Source organism: Leptodactylus fuscus, chromosome 4 (assembly GCF_031893055.1).
Source record: "Leptodactylus fuscus isolate aLepFus1 chromosome 4, aLepFus1.hap2, whole genome shotgun sequence".
NCBI classification, from domain to species: domain Eukaryota; kingdom Metazoa; phylum Chordata; class Amphibia; order Anura; family Leptodactylidae; genus Leptodactylus; species Leptodactylus fuscus.
Genome location: NC_134268.1, coordinates 105895241 through 105913573, shown reverse-complemented (window position 1 = coordinate 105913573; position 18333 = coordinate 105895241). Strand labels below are relative to the sequence as shown.

The following is an 18333-nucleotide window of genomic DNA, read 5'->3' as shown; positions in this document are numbered from 1 at the left end:
CAAATACACTAGTGAATGGACCCCTGGGGTTCAAGATCCCAAAGGAGGTCCAATAAATAAATTTACAAAAACAAATAAAGTAAAAAAAAATTACAGTAATTAAGTATTCAAATTACTCCCCTCCTTTCTCTAGGACACAAATAAAAGTAAAAAAATACAGTGAAACACATTAAATATTCCTGTGTCCAAAAACGCCCAGTCTACAAACTTTTATTTTTTCTAAATTGGAATGCCTTAGCAAAAAAAAAAAAAAAAAAAAACAAGTGCTAAACCGCTGATTTTTCACTGCTTTGCCTCATATATTTTTTATAAAAAGCAAGCAATGCAATAGACATTACCCAAAGTGCTATATCTAAAGAGTACACCTGGGCCCACAAAAAAAAGACACGCTATGTACCCTGTACACACAAATATAAAAAGTTACGGTGTCAAAATATGGCAACTCCAAAAAAAAAAAAAATTTGTGCAAAGTTTGGGAGTAAACTTTACTTCTCATTTTTGTAAATTTGAGCATTGATGAGATTTTTTTGTATGTATGACTGGGTTTCACAGTCACACCATCTACATGGTCAGAGAGCAGCCGTATTCACTTGCACTACTTGTGATTTTGCAGTGTTCCATGTCAGTCTTTGGTTATGTGATTACGGTATTGTGGCCACCAACTTTGTGAAGCTCCAACCTGAAACCTTTTCAGAATGACTTCTCTGTTGCTAACATCACTGACTGGTACTATAACTTTGTTTGATGTCCTCACCTCTAACTAAATGTGTTTTAAATGAAGCCATTTTTCTAGCTATTTGTCTACATTTTCAATCTTTCCTTTGGGCAGAATCTAACAGAACAGTGTATGATGTTAGTAGAAAGTACGTTCTCAACAGCTTGCTGATACTCCAATTTTGCCCACTATGTTTTTTGCCCCTCACCCCGTCAGAAGTACCAGCAGATCATGTAGGAGCATAGAAGAAACATGGTTGTAAAGCTGTCTTCAGGGACACCATATTTATTAGGGCATCTAACTCTTAGCTACTGTCAAATAAGGTACATCATGTTCCACATGGTTGTAGAAAGAGAGTTGCAACGGTTTTTAGCATTTTCTTTGCTTGTATGTTTGTCAGTTCTTCATTTACAATAGCCCTATGCACAAACTTCTCATAGTTATAAGGTACTTGGCTAGTGTTCTAATTCTTTCATCCAAACAACAGTGCTTACATTCAGTCCTGTGCTACAGGAAGCTCATTTTCTGTATGTGAGAAGTGTTGCCGCCATAAAACTTCCTGGAGACTCCATTTAAAATTAGCTCAGTGAGTTTTGCAAGACTTTTGATGATGTCTCTGTTATAAATGGCAGGCTTGTGCCTATAAAGGAGAAGTTCTACTGATGTGTCAATCGATAACTGCTTCCTTCCCAACACCTTCCTCTTTTGTTATCCTTCTCCTTTAGCAGTTTATTTTATTCCATTCACTGCTCTGCAAACATTTTGTTAGTTGTTAGATCTGTATGGTAAATCAGTCTTTATTGCATTTATGAACACTTTATCTGTAAATGGATTATTTAGTCTGTGAATCATTTTGGCTGCTGCTCTTACAATTGGCAGTTGTTTGCAAATAATTTTAATAAGTCAATCCTGCATGGAAGGTTTTTTTACTCCACTGCTTTCAGTTTTGAAGTGATGAACACCTGGCAGACCCCGTTGTAGTACAAAAAAAAAACAAAAAAACATAGTGACAAACAGGGCATCTATATTTGTTTTTTTCATTTCTAGGTTTAGCGTTCCATTAAGAGTCCCTACACCCCAACCCTTCCCACACTCCCTTTATCATGGTTTTTTGATGAAGATAATCCATATGTCTGCCATCTTGATTGTAGCAATCTCTGCCTAATTATAATAAAGTAATACAACAGCTGTCTGCCATTGGATTGTAGAAATCACTGTCTGGTGAGGTCTGATAACTTGTGTGTCTCATGATACTTTGTCCAGAAATCACATAAGGATTTGTGGCATATTATATCTGTTATCTAATGTTCATTCAGTATGTGACAGGAATATGGAATTTAGCATGGATCAAGAATGAATTGTATAAATGTATCTATCCTCTTAATGAAATACTTTTTTTACTTCACGTCAGATGCTCTGCTCCTCCTTATTTTCATTTAATCTATGTTTAAATAGTCTGTATCCCAAACTCTATAGAGAGAGGAAGGGTGAGGAGGATATTAACTGATATATTGCCTTATTCTGAGCGGTGGAAGAGTCGTATCTTCACGATACTGCAGTGTCAGAAGAGTTCAAGAGGGTTAGCAGAGCATAGCGCAGCTATTGGTGGGCTTTTCCTTTAGCCTTCTCCTCCCCACACCCCACTCCGTGGACTAATATGTAAAAACTAACTTGTTTGATAAATATTGAAGGAAACCCATTTTTTAAGGGTTCACCAGGGATGTCCACATGCAAGTAAAAACACTGTTGGATAGACCAGAATGTAATGGACTTTTTTTTTTTTTTTTGTAACTTTCCACAGTTGATTTTCACTAGTGGTGCACGCACAGTACACTTGCTCTGGCCTGAACTGTATTTAATAATAATATAATAATAAATGTTATTTATATAGTGCCAACGTATTCCGCAGTGCTGTACAATTAGTAGGGTTCAAATACAGACAGAGATATACATTACAATTAAAGTAATTTCACACAATGGGTCTGAGGGCCCTGCTCGCAAGAGCTTACAATCTATGAGGTAGAGGGGGCGACACAAGAGGTAGCAGGGGCGGCATTGCTTATACAGTGGTCAGATAATTTTGTAATAGAGGTGACTGTCATTACACAAACATAAAACATTGAGCCGTCACCAGTCATGTCCTTTAACATGTGGATGGTGCTTGGACATATAGCGTTAGCCTGAAATGGCAGCATATCGTGGGGTAATGTGGGAGCTGGAACAGAGGAGGGTTAAATTTTGGGGATTCTAATGACTGTACGGAAGGGTTTACATTAAGATTTGTGATAGGCCTATTTATCAGTTTAGCACATACACTGATGATGCAAATCACGGCACAACCACAACAATACAGGACCAGGCGAGACTTCAGCATCTCGGCCTGGTCCTGTCAATCTCGTATAGCAGCAGCAGTCTAGAGGGTCGGACACCCCCTCAGTGCTCCAGACTGATCATTTGCATAATTGGATTTATAAAGCTATCTTTCAACAGAGGCCCAGATTAGGAAATGAAAAAATCCCATTACATTCAGGTAACCCTTATCTACCTAGCAGTGTATTACTTGCATGTGCTTAGCACAGGTGACCTACTCCCTTTAAATATGATAGCTTAAAAAAGTTTCTTAAATTCACCTGAATTCAATTATGAAAAGTGGTTTTATATTTGAAGGTACACTGTAAGATTTTTTTTCATTACACTTCTCTGGTCACAGATATCTTTTCAATTTTCTTATACCAGATATATATGTAAACCTATTTCTCACAACTTTTTGGAAGACCTTTTGTAAATTTAAGTTTTACCATACACACAAAAAAATGGCCAAAAATGTTGATAGAATTGCTTGTGAGTTTGTATGTGTGCGTTGGGTTTCAACATGTTGAGTCTTTGTTTATTTGGAGATTACCACAATGACAGTAGCTTTGCAACCTTCTTTCCATTGAAATAAAAGCACACACCCAGTCAAGCACGTTTGGAGAGAAGACCACAAAAATGGCTGTCAAGTGAACAAACACACCTCGTGTATGGCCTGCTGAAAGAGTATTTCCATATTAGAAATCTATGAATGCCATATATAACTGAGCTGGAAATATAGCCCTTCAAGTTAAAAGTGTATGGATGCTTGTATATTTGACTACAAAACAACGTGTGTACAGTACCTTAACTAAAATGTCAGTCATATCAGAAGAGTTGATGGTAAATCACTTTCTACCAGGTCTCAGGTGTCTACGTGTTGACATGGAACATCTATCCCCTGAACATGAGGTAAACAAGTAGTCTGCATGCAGTATTCATTTGCTTAAGATTTTTACTCTAATAATTGGGATTATTCAGTGGGTCTTTTTAGAAACTTTAGGAATGACATGCCTATAGTAAGTGTGTCACACAGCCAATAAGTGAACAGGTAGCCGCGCACTCTTCTATCAAATAACAAAAAGCATTAGTAGTGCAATGTTGACGCACAAGGAAATCAAAACACAAAGACACTTAAGGAGCAGGGAAGTCAGTGATTTCCAGACGGTCAACAGTCACTAGGGTCAATTCAGCTCAGTATATTTCTGTAGCATGGGAAGAAAGCGGACTATCCACAGAGGAAACCCTGGCAGATATTGCCTTTGCTCGGTTTCAAGCCCAAGATCCCAGTGCTGCAAGGCAACAGTGCTAAACACTGAGCCACCATTCTGCTCACATTGCAATATGACCATGACCGTTTAGGTTTGCTTGTTTTTTTTTTTAAAGTTTGATATGAGTGAACTTCCTGTAGATAACTTCATGAAATCTGTTTCAGGTCATGTTTGTTTTGTATTGGGTTTGTCCTTTCCCATGCAAATTGTGTTAATAATTAATAGACCATATGGTCTAACTCGTATTGAACTTTTAGCATTCATATTAACATTCAACTGTAGCAAATTTTATTAAAGGGAATCTGTCACTAGGGTGAAGCATGCTAAACCAGCAACATGGTTGGGGAAGTCAGGCTCACCTGAATGTAATGTGCCTTAGTTACCAACATACTCATTTATTTTAGAATGTGCAAACTCGTATGCCCCACATTGAAAAATTTTAAGAAAAAATTGAATTTAAATTGAAATCACCCCCCTTTCCCCAGAATACATATAAAAATAGAAAATTACTGTAAAACACATACACAATAGATATTCCTGTGTCCGAAAACACCCGTCTACAAATTTATAAAAATACTTTTATGAACGCCATAGCAGGTAAATAATAGAGCTAAACTGCCATTTTCACAGTTTCTCCTATGATAAAAATGTAATCAAAAGGGTTCAAAACAATAATCTTTTCCTAAAATGGTATAACTAAAAGGTACATATGGCCCCTCAAAAAAAGGGGTATTCCCATGTACATAACTATTTTTAAATGTGTAGATAATGAAAAGGTAAACATTTTTGCAAACATAAGTAATTAAACATTTTGAAGAGTTTTAAAGATGTTCTCTAAAATATTTTGTGGTTACATGTTGTTGTCTTGAGCAGTTGCCAGTGGATACGACCATAAATACAGGAACTTTCTAAGATCAGAAAATGATCCATGACTTTCTTATTGTAGCCGGGATATCTTCTGATACATGTAGTGTCCCTGCCTGATAACTCTGCTACAAAAACAGAATCTTGGCTGGGTTCCTGACAAGTTCCAGACCATAGAAAGTTTCAGCATTTGTGGTCGTATCCATTGGCAACCGATCAAGACAACAGACTGTCACCACTAAGGTAGTTAGACAAAATCATTAAAACTCTGCAGAATTTTTAACTATTTATATTTTCAAAAATGTTTTACTTTTAATGATCTACAAATATAGATATAATTATGTTCATGGGAATACCCCTTTAAGAAAGGCATGCTGTCCTCTGTCTTCTCCTGGCATGCTTCCTTGCGATGTCTTCTTCCGTCAGCGTCTTCTGGATTTAAAATTCACACATACACAGTCTGCTCTGCCATTGAGCGTACTGTGTAAGCGGCCACAAGAAAATGGCCCCAGACATGCGCAGTCAGCTCTGTCTGATGGCAGTCAACCGTGCATGGGTGATTTTAAATGTAGAAGAAGCCAACAGAAAAAGACATCGTGGGGAGGCGTGCCAGAAGAAAAAAAGAGGCCGGCGCTGGAGAGTTCTCTTGCAGTACTGGGGACGCCCCCGTGCTGTTTGGTCACTGGGGACCGCCCCCAGTGCTGCGAGAACTCACATACCGAAGAAAACCAGGATATCTACGGAATGGTGGTGTGGAGAAGACTTCTAAAGGTAGGAGAAGAATAGACTTTCTTAAGGCTATTCCTATGTGTTAATGAGAAAAAAATGGGATTCAAATGATTGAATCCCTTTAAAATAAAAAGCCCAGTGGTGTATATGGGCAGGTAGAGGGGAGGTACACAGGAAAGCTTGTCTTTAGATGTTACAATGATAAGTATTAACTATGTACAGTACACCCTCAGTACAGGCTCTTTTTTTAGCAATGCTCAGTATTTCTAATGTTAACTTCATATAATAAAGCAGGTTTACTAATGAAAATATTTCAGCATTATGCAATAATTTGCACCATATTTATGTGTTTTTAATGTTTTTCATGACTTGTCTGACATTGTAGTGAGGCGTATCGGGCAAAAGGCATTCTTGTACTGTAACACAACAATATGTGCTAATCAATGCACCATCATTTTATGTAGAAAAGTAAGCCAGCATATAGGCGGTGTAAAGATACACTAGACAATCTAAAGATACACTAGATTTATCATTCAACATTTAATAACTCTGGCACAGTTTAGGATTTTCAAGTCTAAGTTTACAAAGTTTTACTTTTAGGGCTGTAGTGGCACATCTGTATCATTCCGGCTTTTTTGTTTTTTATAACTTGATCCTACACGTAAGATACACATAAAATTTTAGTTAAAAAATGTATGTAATACAAAGCAGATGATAATAGCATAAAATCGGTTGAGTGTTAGTACCATTATGTGTATAACATTAACGTTCAGTATATAAATGTTATCTTATTCTAACACCCATAAATCCTGTGGGCACTGTTCTAAACGTCTGCTGTTATTTTCATATATTAACAATAAAATATAATTCAGTCAAGTAGTGCAATGTATGAGAATTATGAGACGCCACAGATTCTAGGCAAAACGAAAACTAGAAGTGAGCTCTTCACCAAATTCTTAACAATAAGGCACACTTCACGTATGTCACTTCCTCATGGAAATGAACGCTTGCTGAATCTGTGCTTTTCTTGTCCTTCAGAACTTCTTTGAGTTAACCGTCACTTTACAAGGAGTAAAGACTGTGACGGTGGAATAGAGCCACATATTGCAGTTTTGCTCCTATGCAATAATGGAATCATATGCAAATCCCTGCTATCAGGAACAGAATCTATTCTGTTCCGTCCGTTTATTAAAGTAAATGAGGTTCTTTTTACAATTTTTTTTTATATCCTAAGTGCAGTATTAAAGGGATTATCATTAGATTTAGGCAAATTTCCCTAACAACAGAATAGAAAGGCTATTCTATCCCTACCTTTCTTTAGCTTTTATCTGATGCAGTTTTTGAAATGAAGACTTTACTCTTATACTAATTCTGTGCATGGAGCTTCTGGGGCGTTTCCCGTTTAAGGTTTTTTTTTTTTTTTTTTTTTTTTTTTTTTTTTTTTGGGGGGGGGGAGATTGTGAGCCCCATATTGGGATCACAATGTACATTCTTTCCTTATGAGTATGTCTTTGTAGAATGGGAGGAAATTCACACAAACCTGGGGAGAACATTATAAGCTCCCTGCAGATGATGTTCTTGGCAGGATTCGAACCCAGGACTCCAGCAAGGCTGAAGTGCTAACCACTGAGCAACCGTGTTGTTAAGTTGGGTTTTTTTTCAGGATGTCGACATGGATGTCCTGTCCTTAGTGAAGACCATCAATATTAGATTATTGGGAATTCAGTTTCTTGTCACTCCAAGTACTCTGATAGCTATAGTCAGCACAGTTTACTTCATTGGTTTACCAGCGCAGAACCATACGTTTTTTGTAACAGATGTACCTGGTATTGCAGCTTACTCCCATAAACATTGCTCAGCACAAAACAACATTCTCTTATAAACACAGATAATCGAATGTGTACAGCAATGATCTGATCTTTGTGTTTTGTTATTTTTATTTGTGTCAGGTTATTTTAAGTTCGATGATAAAAGAATGTGAGCAGAAGGTGGAAAACAAGACTGTCCAGGAACCTCAAGGGTAGGTGACATGTTTATTTTCAATTGGCTTATCATGGTGATCTTAACAAAATTGGCCATGTGTTTGCCAAGACTGCTTCCAAGTTATTTTATGTATGTCTAAAATTTAAATTGAAGTGTGCCATTTCAGAATGTTTTGTAATATACTTTCACTTAGCTTATTTCCTCTAAGGAGAAAACGGCTCTAAAGTTCTTCTTAGCAATACTCTAAGCATTGTCAATAAGAATTTGCCTTGTACACCCATAATCAATGGGGCAGATTTATTAAAACCATGGCTGTGGCGTCTGAGTCGTACCAATTTGGGGTGGGGAGGGAGGGGGGGGGCGAATACCGATTAACCCATTCAGGACCCTAGTCTTCAGATGCATAAATGCCCAGAGCCAAATTACACCTTTTGGAGTGACACATTCTAAAGGTTAATGGGGTACCGTATTTTTCGGACTATAAGACACACTTTTTTCCCCAAAATTTTGGGGGAAAATAAGGGTGCGCCTTATAGTCTGAATGTGGCGGAATAGCAGCATCGCTCCTGCCGCTGCTGGCTTCCTGCAGGGCAGGAGCGTAGCGATGCCGCAGGCCCCGGCATCTAACCCGTCTAACCCTCCCTGGCATCTGCCTTTCTATTATAGCGGATGCCGAGTCTGCTGCAGAGCGGCTGCCATAGCAACCGGGCTTCCGCTATACACGGAGGCCCGAAACTAATGCCCGCAATCAGAATGCATTCTAATTGCAGGCATTAAAACAGAACCCCCCCTTCCCACCCAAAATGTAAAATACCCGGTCTACTAATAGTTTTCCTGTACAGTGAACGTCAAAATCAAATGTGCCAAACCCCCGGATTTTTTTTCACCGTTTTGCCTCTGATTTAAATAAAAGGTGATCTAAGCAATAGACATTCCCCAAAATGGTATAACTAAAAAGTACATCTGGCCCCACAAAAAAAAAAGCTCTATGCCAGGACCAGACCGTGCTGGGAGACACCAGAGACAGGTTGGTATGGGTATTTCACATCTTTTTTCACCTTCGCTGGCTTCATATTAAAAAAAAAAAAGTGATAATCCAAGACAAGCTATTATCTCTACTGATATGTCTGGTATAGTAAACTCTCCCTTTTGACAAGGGAAATGGTGACACCAAGTTTGAGTTATTCATTAATTTCTAGGAGGAATAATAGAGGAGCAAAACAACAAAGAATCAGTGTTATTTTATAATACAAGTATTTGCTAAAATGGATAGGAGAGCCAAAAGATCCTCTTTCATAATATTGGTTAGTAATATGCTATGAACAGATACACGTAGCTGACTGTAAAGGACCTACTGGGCTGTGACTTTTTTCAGGTCTGTAATAGAGGATGGAATGAATTGCTGAACTTTAGAAAGAAGGTCTTGTATAATTTTGGTAGGATTTGTTCAAAGTTATTGCTCTACTGCCATCCCATTTATGATGGAATGGAGCTTGACTTTCATTATATTTTGTTATATTTCATATATTTTCAATACGTCTTTTATTGAATTATTTCTGAATTGCAGTTTCTCTTTATTAGCAGAAGGTTATTTACTCTTGTAGGCACACAAGTTAGATCGCTACAGTATATAGACATTGTACCCCTTCTGACCCACATCTATGACCTCTCACCCAACCAGTCAGCACCCTGCTTCTTACTGAGGAGGAATAATAACCCTGAAACAACTGTCTGCAGATGAGTCTCTTCCTTTTGGAGGAGATATTCTCACTTGGCTTAAATCCTAGATCATGCCACTAGGTTTCAGGAAAGCAAGGCATTGATTTATAGGGAGCACTACCTGTTCCTTTTTCCACTAAGGACATATTTCCATATTTTTTTCCCAAAATCCCTAGCTGGGAATGTATGATCTATAAGACCTTACAAAACACAAGGTGGTTTGAGAAAGCAGTAGTCTCCGTAAGGAGACATGGTACCCCCACTTGACCAATTATAAACCCAGAAGCATCTTGGAATCAAGCCAGATGATTTAGCTGAATATCATGCAGACTAATGAATATCATGACAAGATCAACTATTATACTAAACTATTATACTATCTTTAATATTTATTTAGTAACAGATTTTATTTTCAAGTCAAACTCAAAGCTTACATTTTTAGCAAAATAGATAAAAATAAAGATAAAACAGTTAATTTTTTTACATGGTTAAATAGTGCATTGTTTTTGTATAGTACATGCTGCACGACATTATTTTTAGTGCAAACAATAGAAATCACTCTGCCAGGATTCAAGGATAGCAGCTTGCCAGAATACAATAGGGAGGGCTCCAAAAATTCATGTTTCCATACAGAATATACTTGATGTCTTTCAAAAACAGAACTTCAAAGGAACTCCAAATATGTTTTTGTGGGATTACTGATATGTGATTTAAAGTAATTGTCAAGCTTTTGTCAGGGTCTGGAGTTGCTAGGTGGGGTGGCATAGCCACACAAGTCCAGTTTCTTTTAGTCCAAAACAAAGGTAGAGTTTATTTTCACTCAAAAAGGAAGTGCAGCAACAAAAGGAAACAATACAAAAATAAATACCTGCCCGTCTAGGCTCCAACTAAACATAGAATAGGTTACCTCACCTAGAAGAACAGAAATCAAACCGCCAGTAGAATCATTCAGGACACAGCTTCAAAAATATGACCTATCTGTCAGCTCTCCATCCAAGCTCTGCCAGTGTTGCTGCTGGAGCTGGCTTCTTAAGCCTCCTTGACGAGGAGACTCTCTGCAGCTGAGTCGCTGCCGGAACATCCCCAAAGTGTGGACTGGAGGGGGGTGGAATGACAGGCCCCACTACCAAACCTACCTGTCATTACTAAAAATCCAGCCCAGTAACCGGAACTTTGAAATAACCCTCAGCAGACAGAATTATCTGCTGAGAAACATTCTTTCTGGAGTTTTCTCATCTCACCCACCTTAGTAGTCTGCGTGAGATGTACACCCCCTCCATTACCTGACCAGCCATCGGCTTAGACTTTTTAATATTGATAGCCTATTCTCAGAATAAGTCATCACTATCAGATCAGTGGAAGTCAGACAGCTGACACTCTACACATAAGCTGTTCACAGCAGCCACTGGCACCAGGAGCAGATAACTCAAGTAAGTCAGACATGTAGTGGCTGTGATGTTATTGCAGCCCAGCTGTCATTTAAGTGATACCAAAAAGCTGAACCAACTCCTCTAAAAGACACAACTTGCTTACATAACATGAAATGTTAGATTTATTCCTTATGCACATGACATTGATGTCTTTTTACGGACCTAACATCCAAGACAAACATCCAAACAAAAAATGGCCATGTCAGTCCATTGAGAGCCTATTGGGGTTATTCTCATGACCATGAATAATCACCTTGTGACGGCCATCACACAGCTGTTTTAAAACCCTTGAACATCTATCGGTCGCTTTCTCCATCAAATTGGACAAAGATAAAACAGGTCGGGTTTGTTTGTTTTTTTGTTGTTTTTTTTTTGTTTTGCTTTGTGTTTTTACGGCCGTGAAAAAAGAGCTTTTAAGAAAACAGACATGTGACTAGACCCATAGACTTTTTTTTAAAAAAAATGGCTATGTGACAACCATTATTCACTTTTCATGGGCATAAGCACTAACTTGGATAATCTGACTTTCATACTAGATTCTAAGACTGGAACATGTAGTAAGACCAAAAGTTGTACATGCAGAAGGAATGGGAAAGGTGTTTTTTTTTTGTTTTGGTTTTTTTTTTTTTTTTTTTTTAATTGTTTGGGTTTTTTTTAACTAAACTTACAGAACAGGTACAGGTTTGATGTTTTGCTAAGTAAATACAAACTTCCAAGCTGGTATTAGATGTGAGATACTGCACTGGAGAGAACATAAGAATTACAGTCCTCTCCTGAAAAGGGAAGTTCCCTTATGTTCCACGTTGCTTCCCTCACTCTAGCTTCCTCTTTTTACATATTCCTTCCAGATTTAATTTGAAATAGTTTCTTACTGAGGTCTGAGGTTTGCAAAAGTTGACTGCTACATTTTTGTATACTAAAGCATCGACGGATATACAGTATATATGATGGAAAACTTATTTGCTATCCATAAACCAGCATGACCTTTTTTTAAAAAATTTCTTTTACTACAGTGAAATCTTTTTGAAATATTACATTTTATATGTGTGAATTTTTATTATTTTTTTTAAATTGTTTTGTTCACACATTATCATAAAAACCACCATATACAAAGAGTGTAAGTACGAAGTACCGAATAATGCTGATATACTTATCTTTCTATTTTAAATGGCCATGGCGAGTATGCATAGTCTTTGGCCTGACGTTGATGTTGCTTATTGGCTACCAGATATATTATAAATGACAAACCATCTCTTTGAAGCCTGAATTATGGCATCATACAATAAAAAATCCATTCGTGTATCTTTCAGTTTGAAATATATATATATATATATATATATATATATATATATATATATATATATATATATATATATATATCTATCATTATTATCATGGTTTGTACACTAATTTGACCTTCATCTGCATGATCTCTGATTTGGTCTCTGCACATGAGCATAATGTTTGTTTCTTTATTTTATTAATATTTTGCATGCACAAAAACAATACAATGAAAGAACCAAATGAAACCCCCCAAACGTTCCAGATTGCTGATGGAGCATGTGGATACAATACTTGAGAGTTAAAAGCTGGCTGAGAACATTCCTTAAATCTGTTGGAAGTGCTGTCATTCCCTGTCTTCTCCATTTCCTTGTTGCCCTTACTGAATTGCACTTTGCATCTTTCTCTCTACTATCAGCTTTTCTTGCTCTCATTCCAGAATGCTCTCAGCTTGTCTTTTTCCGGCCAATCTGTTTTCCATGCCGTCGTGTGCTCGTGCTCCAACCTGGAACGTTTGGTCTCTTTCCAAGTCAGGCGCTGAAAAGAAGGGTTAGAAGTGAGTTTTTTTTTACAGCTTTATGTACCATTCTTATATATGTTCCAGAGGTTTTTCTTTCTGGATAGGATTATTTCCTGATGCTTCTCTTGTACTTCACTCTTTAGTGGTAGTGGTGAGCATTTGCAGAGGAATCAGACTCCTCATGGTTTCTGTTCCTGCACTGGCAGGTGCTGTTAGGACGTCTGTATTCTATCATTGTACGGATCAGAGGAGGCCTTAAAATATTGTCATAGCAAACCTCAAGCTTCATTTTAAGGGGACGTTCACAGTACCGTTGGTGACCGTCAGCAGTGTCCGTTACAAGATGTAAGCAATGGACACTAGCTGAATCTTCAGAAATCCGTTAAAATTTCCATTCATTTCAATGGGATTTTATCTTGTGTCCGTTTACCCCCAATCCGTCAGAAGTCTGTTTTTTTTCCAGCAGACAAAAAAATCCTACATGCAGGACTTTTCTGTCCATTAGAAAAGACAGACAGCAAGCGTTGGTTATTTTTTTTAACATTGAAGTCTATGGGCAACTGATTTATAATGAACAGTAATTGATAGCCATTAGTTACTATCCATTATTTTGTGTCCGGTTTTTTTCTGCACACGCTCAGAAACAAAAATAAAGTATTAAAAAAGACACTAACTTGACAGTAACTGATGCTAGTGTATCCGGGGTTGTTTTTTAAAAAAAATGATCCATTAAATGGATCAGTTAAAAAAAAAAATGGACACCTTAACATCAGTTAGTGTCCATTAATGTCTGTTATGATAGGTGTCTGGGTTTCTTTTTGTTTGTTTTTTTAACGGACACCTTCATAACGTAATTCAACAGTAGTGTGAACCCTGCCTTAGGCTTTGCTTACAACATGCTATACAGTTTTGCCCAATAAAGTACAGAAACCCATAACAGAACTCCAAAGGACCTCATTAAGTCAAAAGGGTTCATCAAGCACCATTGATGTCCACCATGGTATATGCCAGATCCAGGACTTCTGTCATTTTCTTTGTTTTACTTCTGTGACCAAGAAAGATCCTGGAAATCACTAATGGAGATGTGAACAGAGCCTAAAAATGGAGTCAGCGCTGCAAAGGTTTCAAAAAAATTCCACTGCAAGTAAAATTAATCTGAAACCTGCCTTAATTATTTTATAGATCCTGTAATGTTTCATTTCTAGAAATTTTGACCTTGTCTACAAATTTATGACTAAAATGCATTTTCCATCAGTATGTCTCATCTATTGTGTAATTCATTTTTAGTTCAATGTCAATTGCTGCGAGCCTCGTGAGTGAAGATACAAAGACCAAGTTCTTGAACAAAATGGGCCAGCTGACAACATCCGGCGCAATGTTAGCAAATGTTTTCCAGCGAAAGAAGTAAATGGCTTCCTTCTAGCCAATAAAAACACTAAAGATGGACCACTTGCTCCTTGTACTTGAAGTACTTGCCTTTTTATTTTATTTTTCTCCTGTCTTATGTTCTTGTGATATTTTTATTGAAGACTCCAAAGATATTTGCACTTCATTAGTATATCAGCATGTCTGTTGATTTGGGAGTTACTACTGTAGATGACATTTAAGCAGGATCTTTAGTCTATACCATGTCTCTGTTCTGTGTTTTGTCTATTTTTTTTATACATAAGAAAAAATATATATATATAGTGAAAAAAGTATTTTTTTCTGAAAGGAATATTGGCGATTCTGTTATATACTGCACACCTTGCAATGGTACGTAAATAATGTAAATTAAATTCATTGTCATGAAGTAATAAAGTGAGAAATTGATATGTATTTAAATGATGGGTATACCGATCAGTTTATTGTATGTGTAAATGACCATGAGAAGAGCCAGCGTTACCCTGTGCCTTTTTGGATTCCTTCTCAATGAGACCATGGTAGGAGGATAAGCATAACAAACTCGCACTCATTTCTGAGGCTTTTCTAACATTCATCCTCATGTGTGTGTGTTGTTGGATTTTTTTTTTTCCCATGTTTCATTCTTATAGGATTGGAGTGCTATCACAGTGTCATTGTAGTTTAGACGCCTGATGAGTAATAGATTTTAATGGGAACAAAATACTGTAAATACTAATTTAATGTCTTCTTCAAAGGACACTTAATTCAATATTAAAAAACAGTTGATCACTGACTGTTTTGTTATGGTTTTCCTTCACTGATCTGTGCCGGGTAGTCTTCACGTAACCACCATGCATTATTGGATTTCTGCTATTAGTTTGAGTCCCCTTTACCAATTCACTAAATTTTAACATTCCTTCTAGCTATCTATGGACAGTAACAAATAATGGGGAACAGACCTCGGCCCCACTCCCATTCACTGACTGCTAATAGCAGCCTATGCAGCAGGCCCAGGATCATCCTGAAGACATATTGAATATGTTGATATCACTGAGTGGGACAATGGGTGGATATTAAAGATTGAATTACCTGAAAATGCAATTGCTTTTCCACCATAAAAGCAATTCCATATGCTCATCTGTGGAATCCCAGTACCAGGATGCTATATGGTTGTGCTGAAAATTAAGATGATATACAAAAATGAAAAGTACATGTATTTTTGGGGAACTGTGTAATGTATTCTTTTCTAAACTGTAGATGTGACTGGTTACTATTTGTGTCACTGCTATGGTTGTCATATACGGTAGCTGAGCTGAAGGAAAACTGTCAGGACTAGGGTTGAGCGATCGGGATCGGAATTCCGACTCGATCTTTTCCAGCCGATCGAGATCGGAGGTTATCTCAAGATCGGCTCAACCCTAAAAGTGACTTTTCCCATAGAGAAGCATGGGGTTGAGGATCGGGATCGGAAAAGATCGGATTCCGATCGGTGATCAAGCAAATTTCACGATCGAGATCGGCTGGAAAATGATCGGAATTCGGATTTTAAAATCGATCTTGAAATCTCAAGATCGGCTCAACCCTAGTCAGGACATTAATGGGCCAAAAGTCTCTTGGACAGCTGCTATATCTTCTACTCTGAAACGCTGTTTAAAGACCAGCCTGGAATGGGTCTGACTTGGGAGCTACCACAGCCTCTGAGTCCTAATGTGAACAGATCCGAAAATTGGTTTTGTTTTATTTTGCTTAAAAAAAAAAACAACTTATCCCACTGCACTGTTTTTGGTACCTCATATATACTACTTAGCTTCTGATATAAATCTGCACATTGCAAGTTATCTTGAAAGATTGAAATGCTTTTCGTCTCATGATATCATTCTTGTCTGAAGATATTGTAAATCACCATTTGCTTTTCTTTTTATACAATAACACATTGAAAGCTGTGGAAATCTCAACCAGCCACTGTCAGAGACCTAGTTTTAGTCTGCTGAATCACTTGTTCATCCTCTAAATCTATGGCCAGACTTAAAAGGGTTTTCTAGCCAAGAAAGGGGTGTGTGTGTGTATTGATCATTGAAAATAAAAGGCATACCTCTCCAATCCTCCGTTTTCCCATTCCAATCCTTTCCTGTCCCCAGCTACGCTCTGTTCTTTCTGCTGCAGCAGTGATATCCTGTGACCAAGGTCAGACAAGGGAATGGTGGGTTAGATTATATATTGTATGGGCTGGATACTCTCGTGTAATCTCACCATTTCATTTGGGGATGTTTACTGCACTATGTTTACTGTTAAATGTGACTGAAACTACTTTACACCACATCGATTGCATATCCAGGTATGTAAAAGGTTTAAAGTATAGTATTAAAGAACTTTATTGACCATGATGACATTTCATGCATTTTCATAGGCTGGCAATAGACATGTGCCCACACACTTCTGAAATCATAAACTTACAACAATTGCCACTAAGAAATGTATTATGGCATATTATATATATACAAATTACCAATCATTTTTTTACCACGAATTTTGAAAAATCTTAAGAGAATATTTCTGAAAAAATTGTTTTACTTTTCTTATTGAAGCTGAACTGAGGTGCAGTGTGTATATGTGATACAGAACATTTGTCCCTAATAGTTTATGGCTTATAGGGAACACAATGGTCATTTTCACAGAAAATAATTTACCACTACACACTGTGGTTTCATTATACAGTATTTGCAGTCCCTCTGTTTTATATGTTTATTAGAGATGAGCGAACACTGTTCGGATCAGCCGATCCGAACAGCACGCTCCCATAAAAATGAATGGAAGCACCTGGCACATACACTTTGCCGGCGGCCGGTCGCCGTGCCAGGTGCTTCCATTCATTTCTATGGGAGCGTGCTGTTCGGATCGGCTGATCCGAACAGTGTTCGCTCATCTCTAATGTTTATACATTTTGCCCATTACCTTGTTTTCATATATGGATAACAGACACAAACCTTATCTCTTTCAATTAAAGTTGTACGGTTAAGTGGCTTGTCAGTGTCTTATAGATCTAGTTGGTGTTCTATGTGTGTGTCTATTATACAGTTTTACAGTCCTATGAAAAAGTTTGGGCACCCCTATTAATCTTAATCATTTTTTTGTTCTAAATATTTTGGTGTTTGCAACAGCCATTTCAGTTTGATATATCTAATAACTGATGGACACAGTAATATTTCAGGATTGAAATGAGGTTTATTGTACTAACAGAAAATGTGCAATATGCATTAAACCAAAATTTGACCGGTGCAAAAGTATGGCCACCCTTATCATTTTATTGATTTGAATTCCCCTAACTACTTTTTACTGACTTACTGAAGCACAAAATTGGTTTTGTAACCTCAGTGAGCTTTGAACTTCATAGCCAGATGTATCCAATCATAAGAAAAGGTATTTAAGGTGGCCAATTGCAAGTTGATCTTCTATTTGAATCTCCTCTGAAGAGTGGCATCATGGGCTACTCAAAACAACTCTCAAATGATCTGAAAACAAAGATTGTTCAACATAGTTGTTCAGGGGAAGGATACAAAAAGTTGTCTCAGAGATTTAACCTGTCAGTTTCCACTGTGAGGAACATAGTAAGGAAATGGAAGACCACAGGGACAGTTCTTGTTAAGCCCAGAAGTGGCAGGCCAAGAAAAATATCAGAAAGGCAGAGAAGAAGAATGGTGAGAACAGTCAAGGACAATCCACAGACCACCTCCAAAGAGCTGCAGCATCATCTTGCTGCAGATGGTGTCACTGTGCATCGGTCAACTATACAGCGCACTTTGCACAAATAGAAGCTGTATGGGAGAGTGATGAGAAAGAAGCCGTTTCTGCACGTACGCCACAAATAGAGTTGCCTGAGGTATGCAAAAGCACATTTGGACAAGGCAGCTTCATTTTGGAAACAAAAATTGAGTTGTTTGGTTATAAAAAAAAAAAAGGCGTTATGCATGGCGTCCAAAAAGAAACAGCATTCCAAGAAAAACACATGCTACCCACTGTAAAATTTGGTGGAGGTTCCATCATGCTTTGGGGCTGTGTGGCCAATGCCGGCATCAGGAATCTTGTTAAAGT

The 18333-nt window shown here is 37.6% G+C and overlaps 1 protein-coding gene across 5 annotated transcripts in view; it reads left to right on the top strand.

The window, feature by feature from the left end:
- The window catches only part of RELCH (RAB11 binding and LisH domain, coiled-coil and HEAT repeat containing), a 108929-nt gene extending 93630 nt beyond the window's left edge, over positions 1–15299 (top strand). For 3 of the 5 annotated variants that reach the window (XM_075270902.1, XM_075270899.1, XM_075270898.1), the window contains 3 exons: positions 3888–3976; positions 7878–7948; positions 14149–15299. In XM_075270902.1, coding sequence (XP_075127003.1) covers positions 3888–3976; positions 7878–7948; positions 14149–14269 — 281 coding nt within the window. In that variant the 3' untranslated portion in view covers positions 14270–15299. Of the gene's footprint in view, positions 1–3887; positions 3977–7877; positions 7949–12780; positions 12898–14148 lie in introns of all 5 variants that reach the window. The other 2 variants (XM_075270900.1, XM_075270903.1) reach the window with 2 other exon arrangements.
- Positions 15300–18333: the final 3034 nt, after the last annotated feature.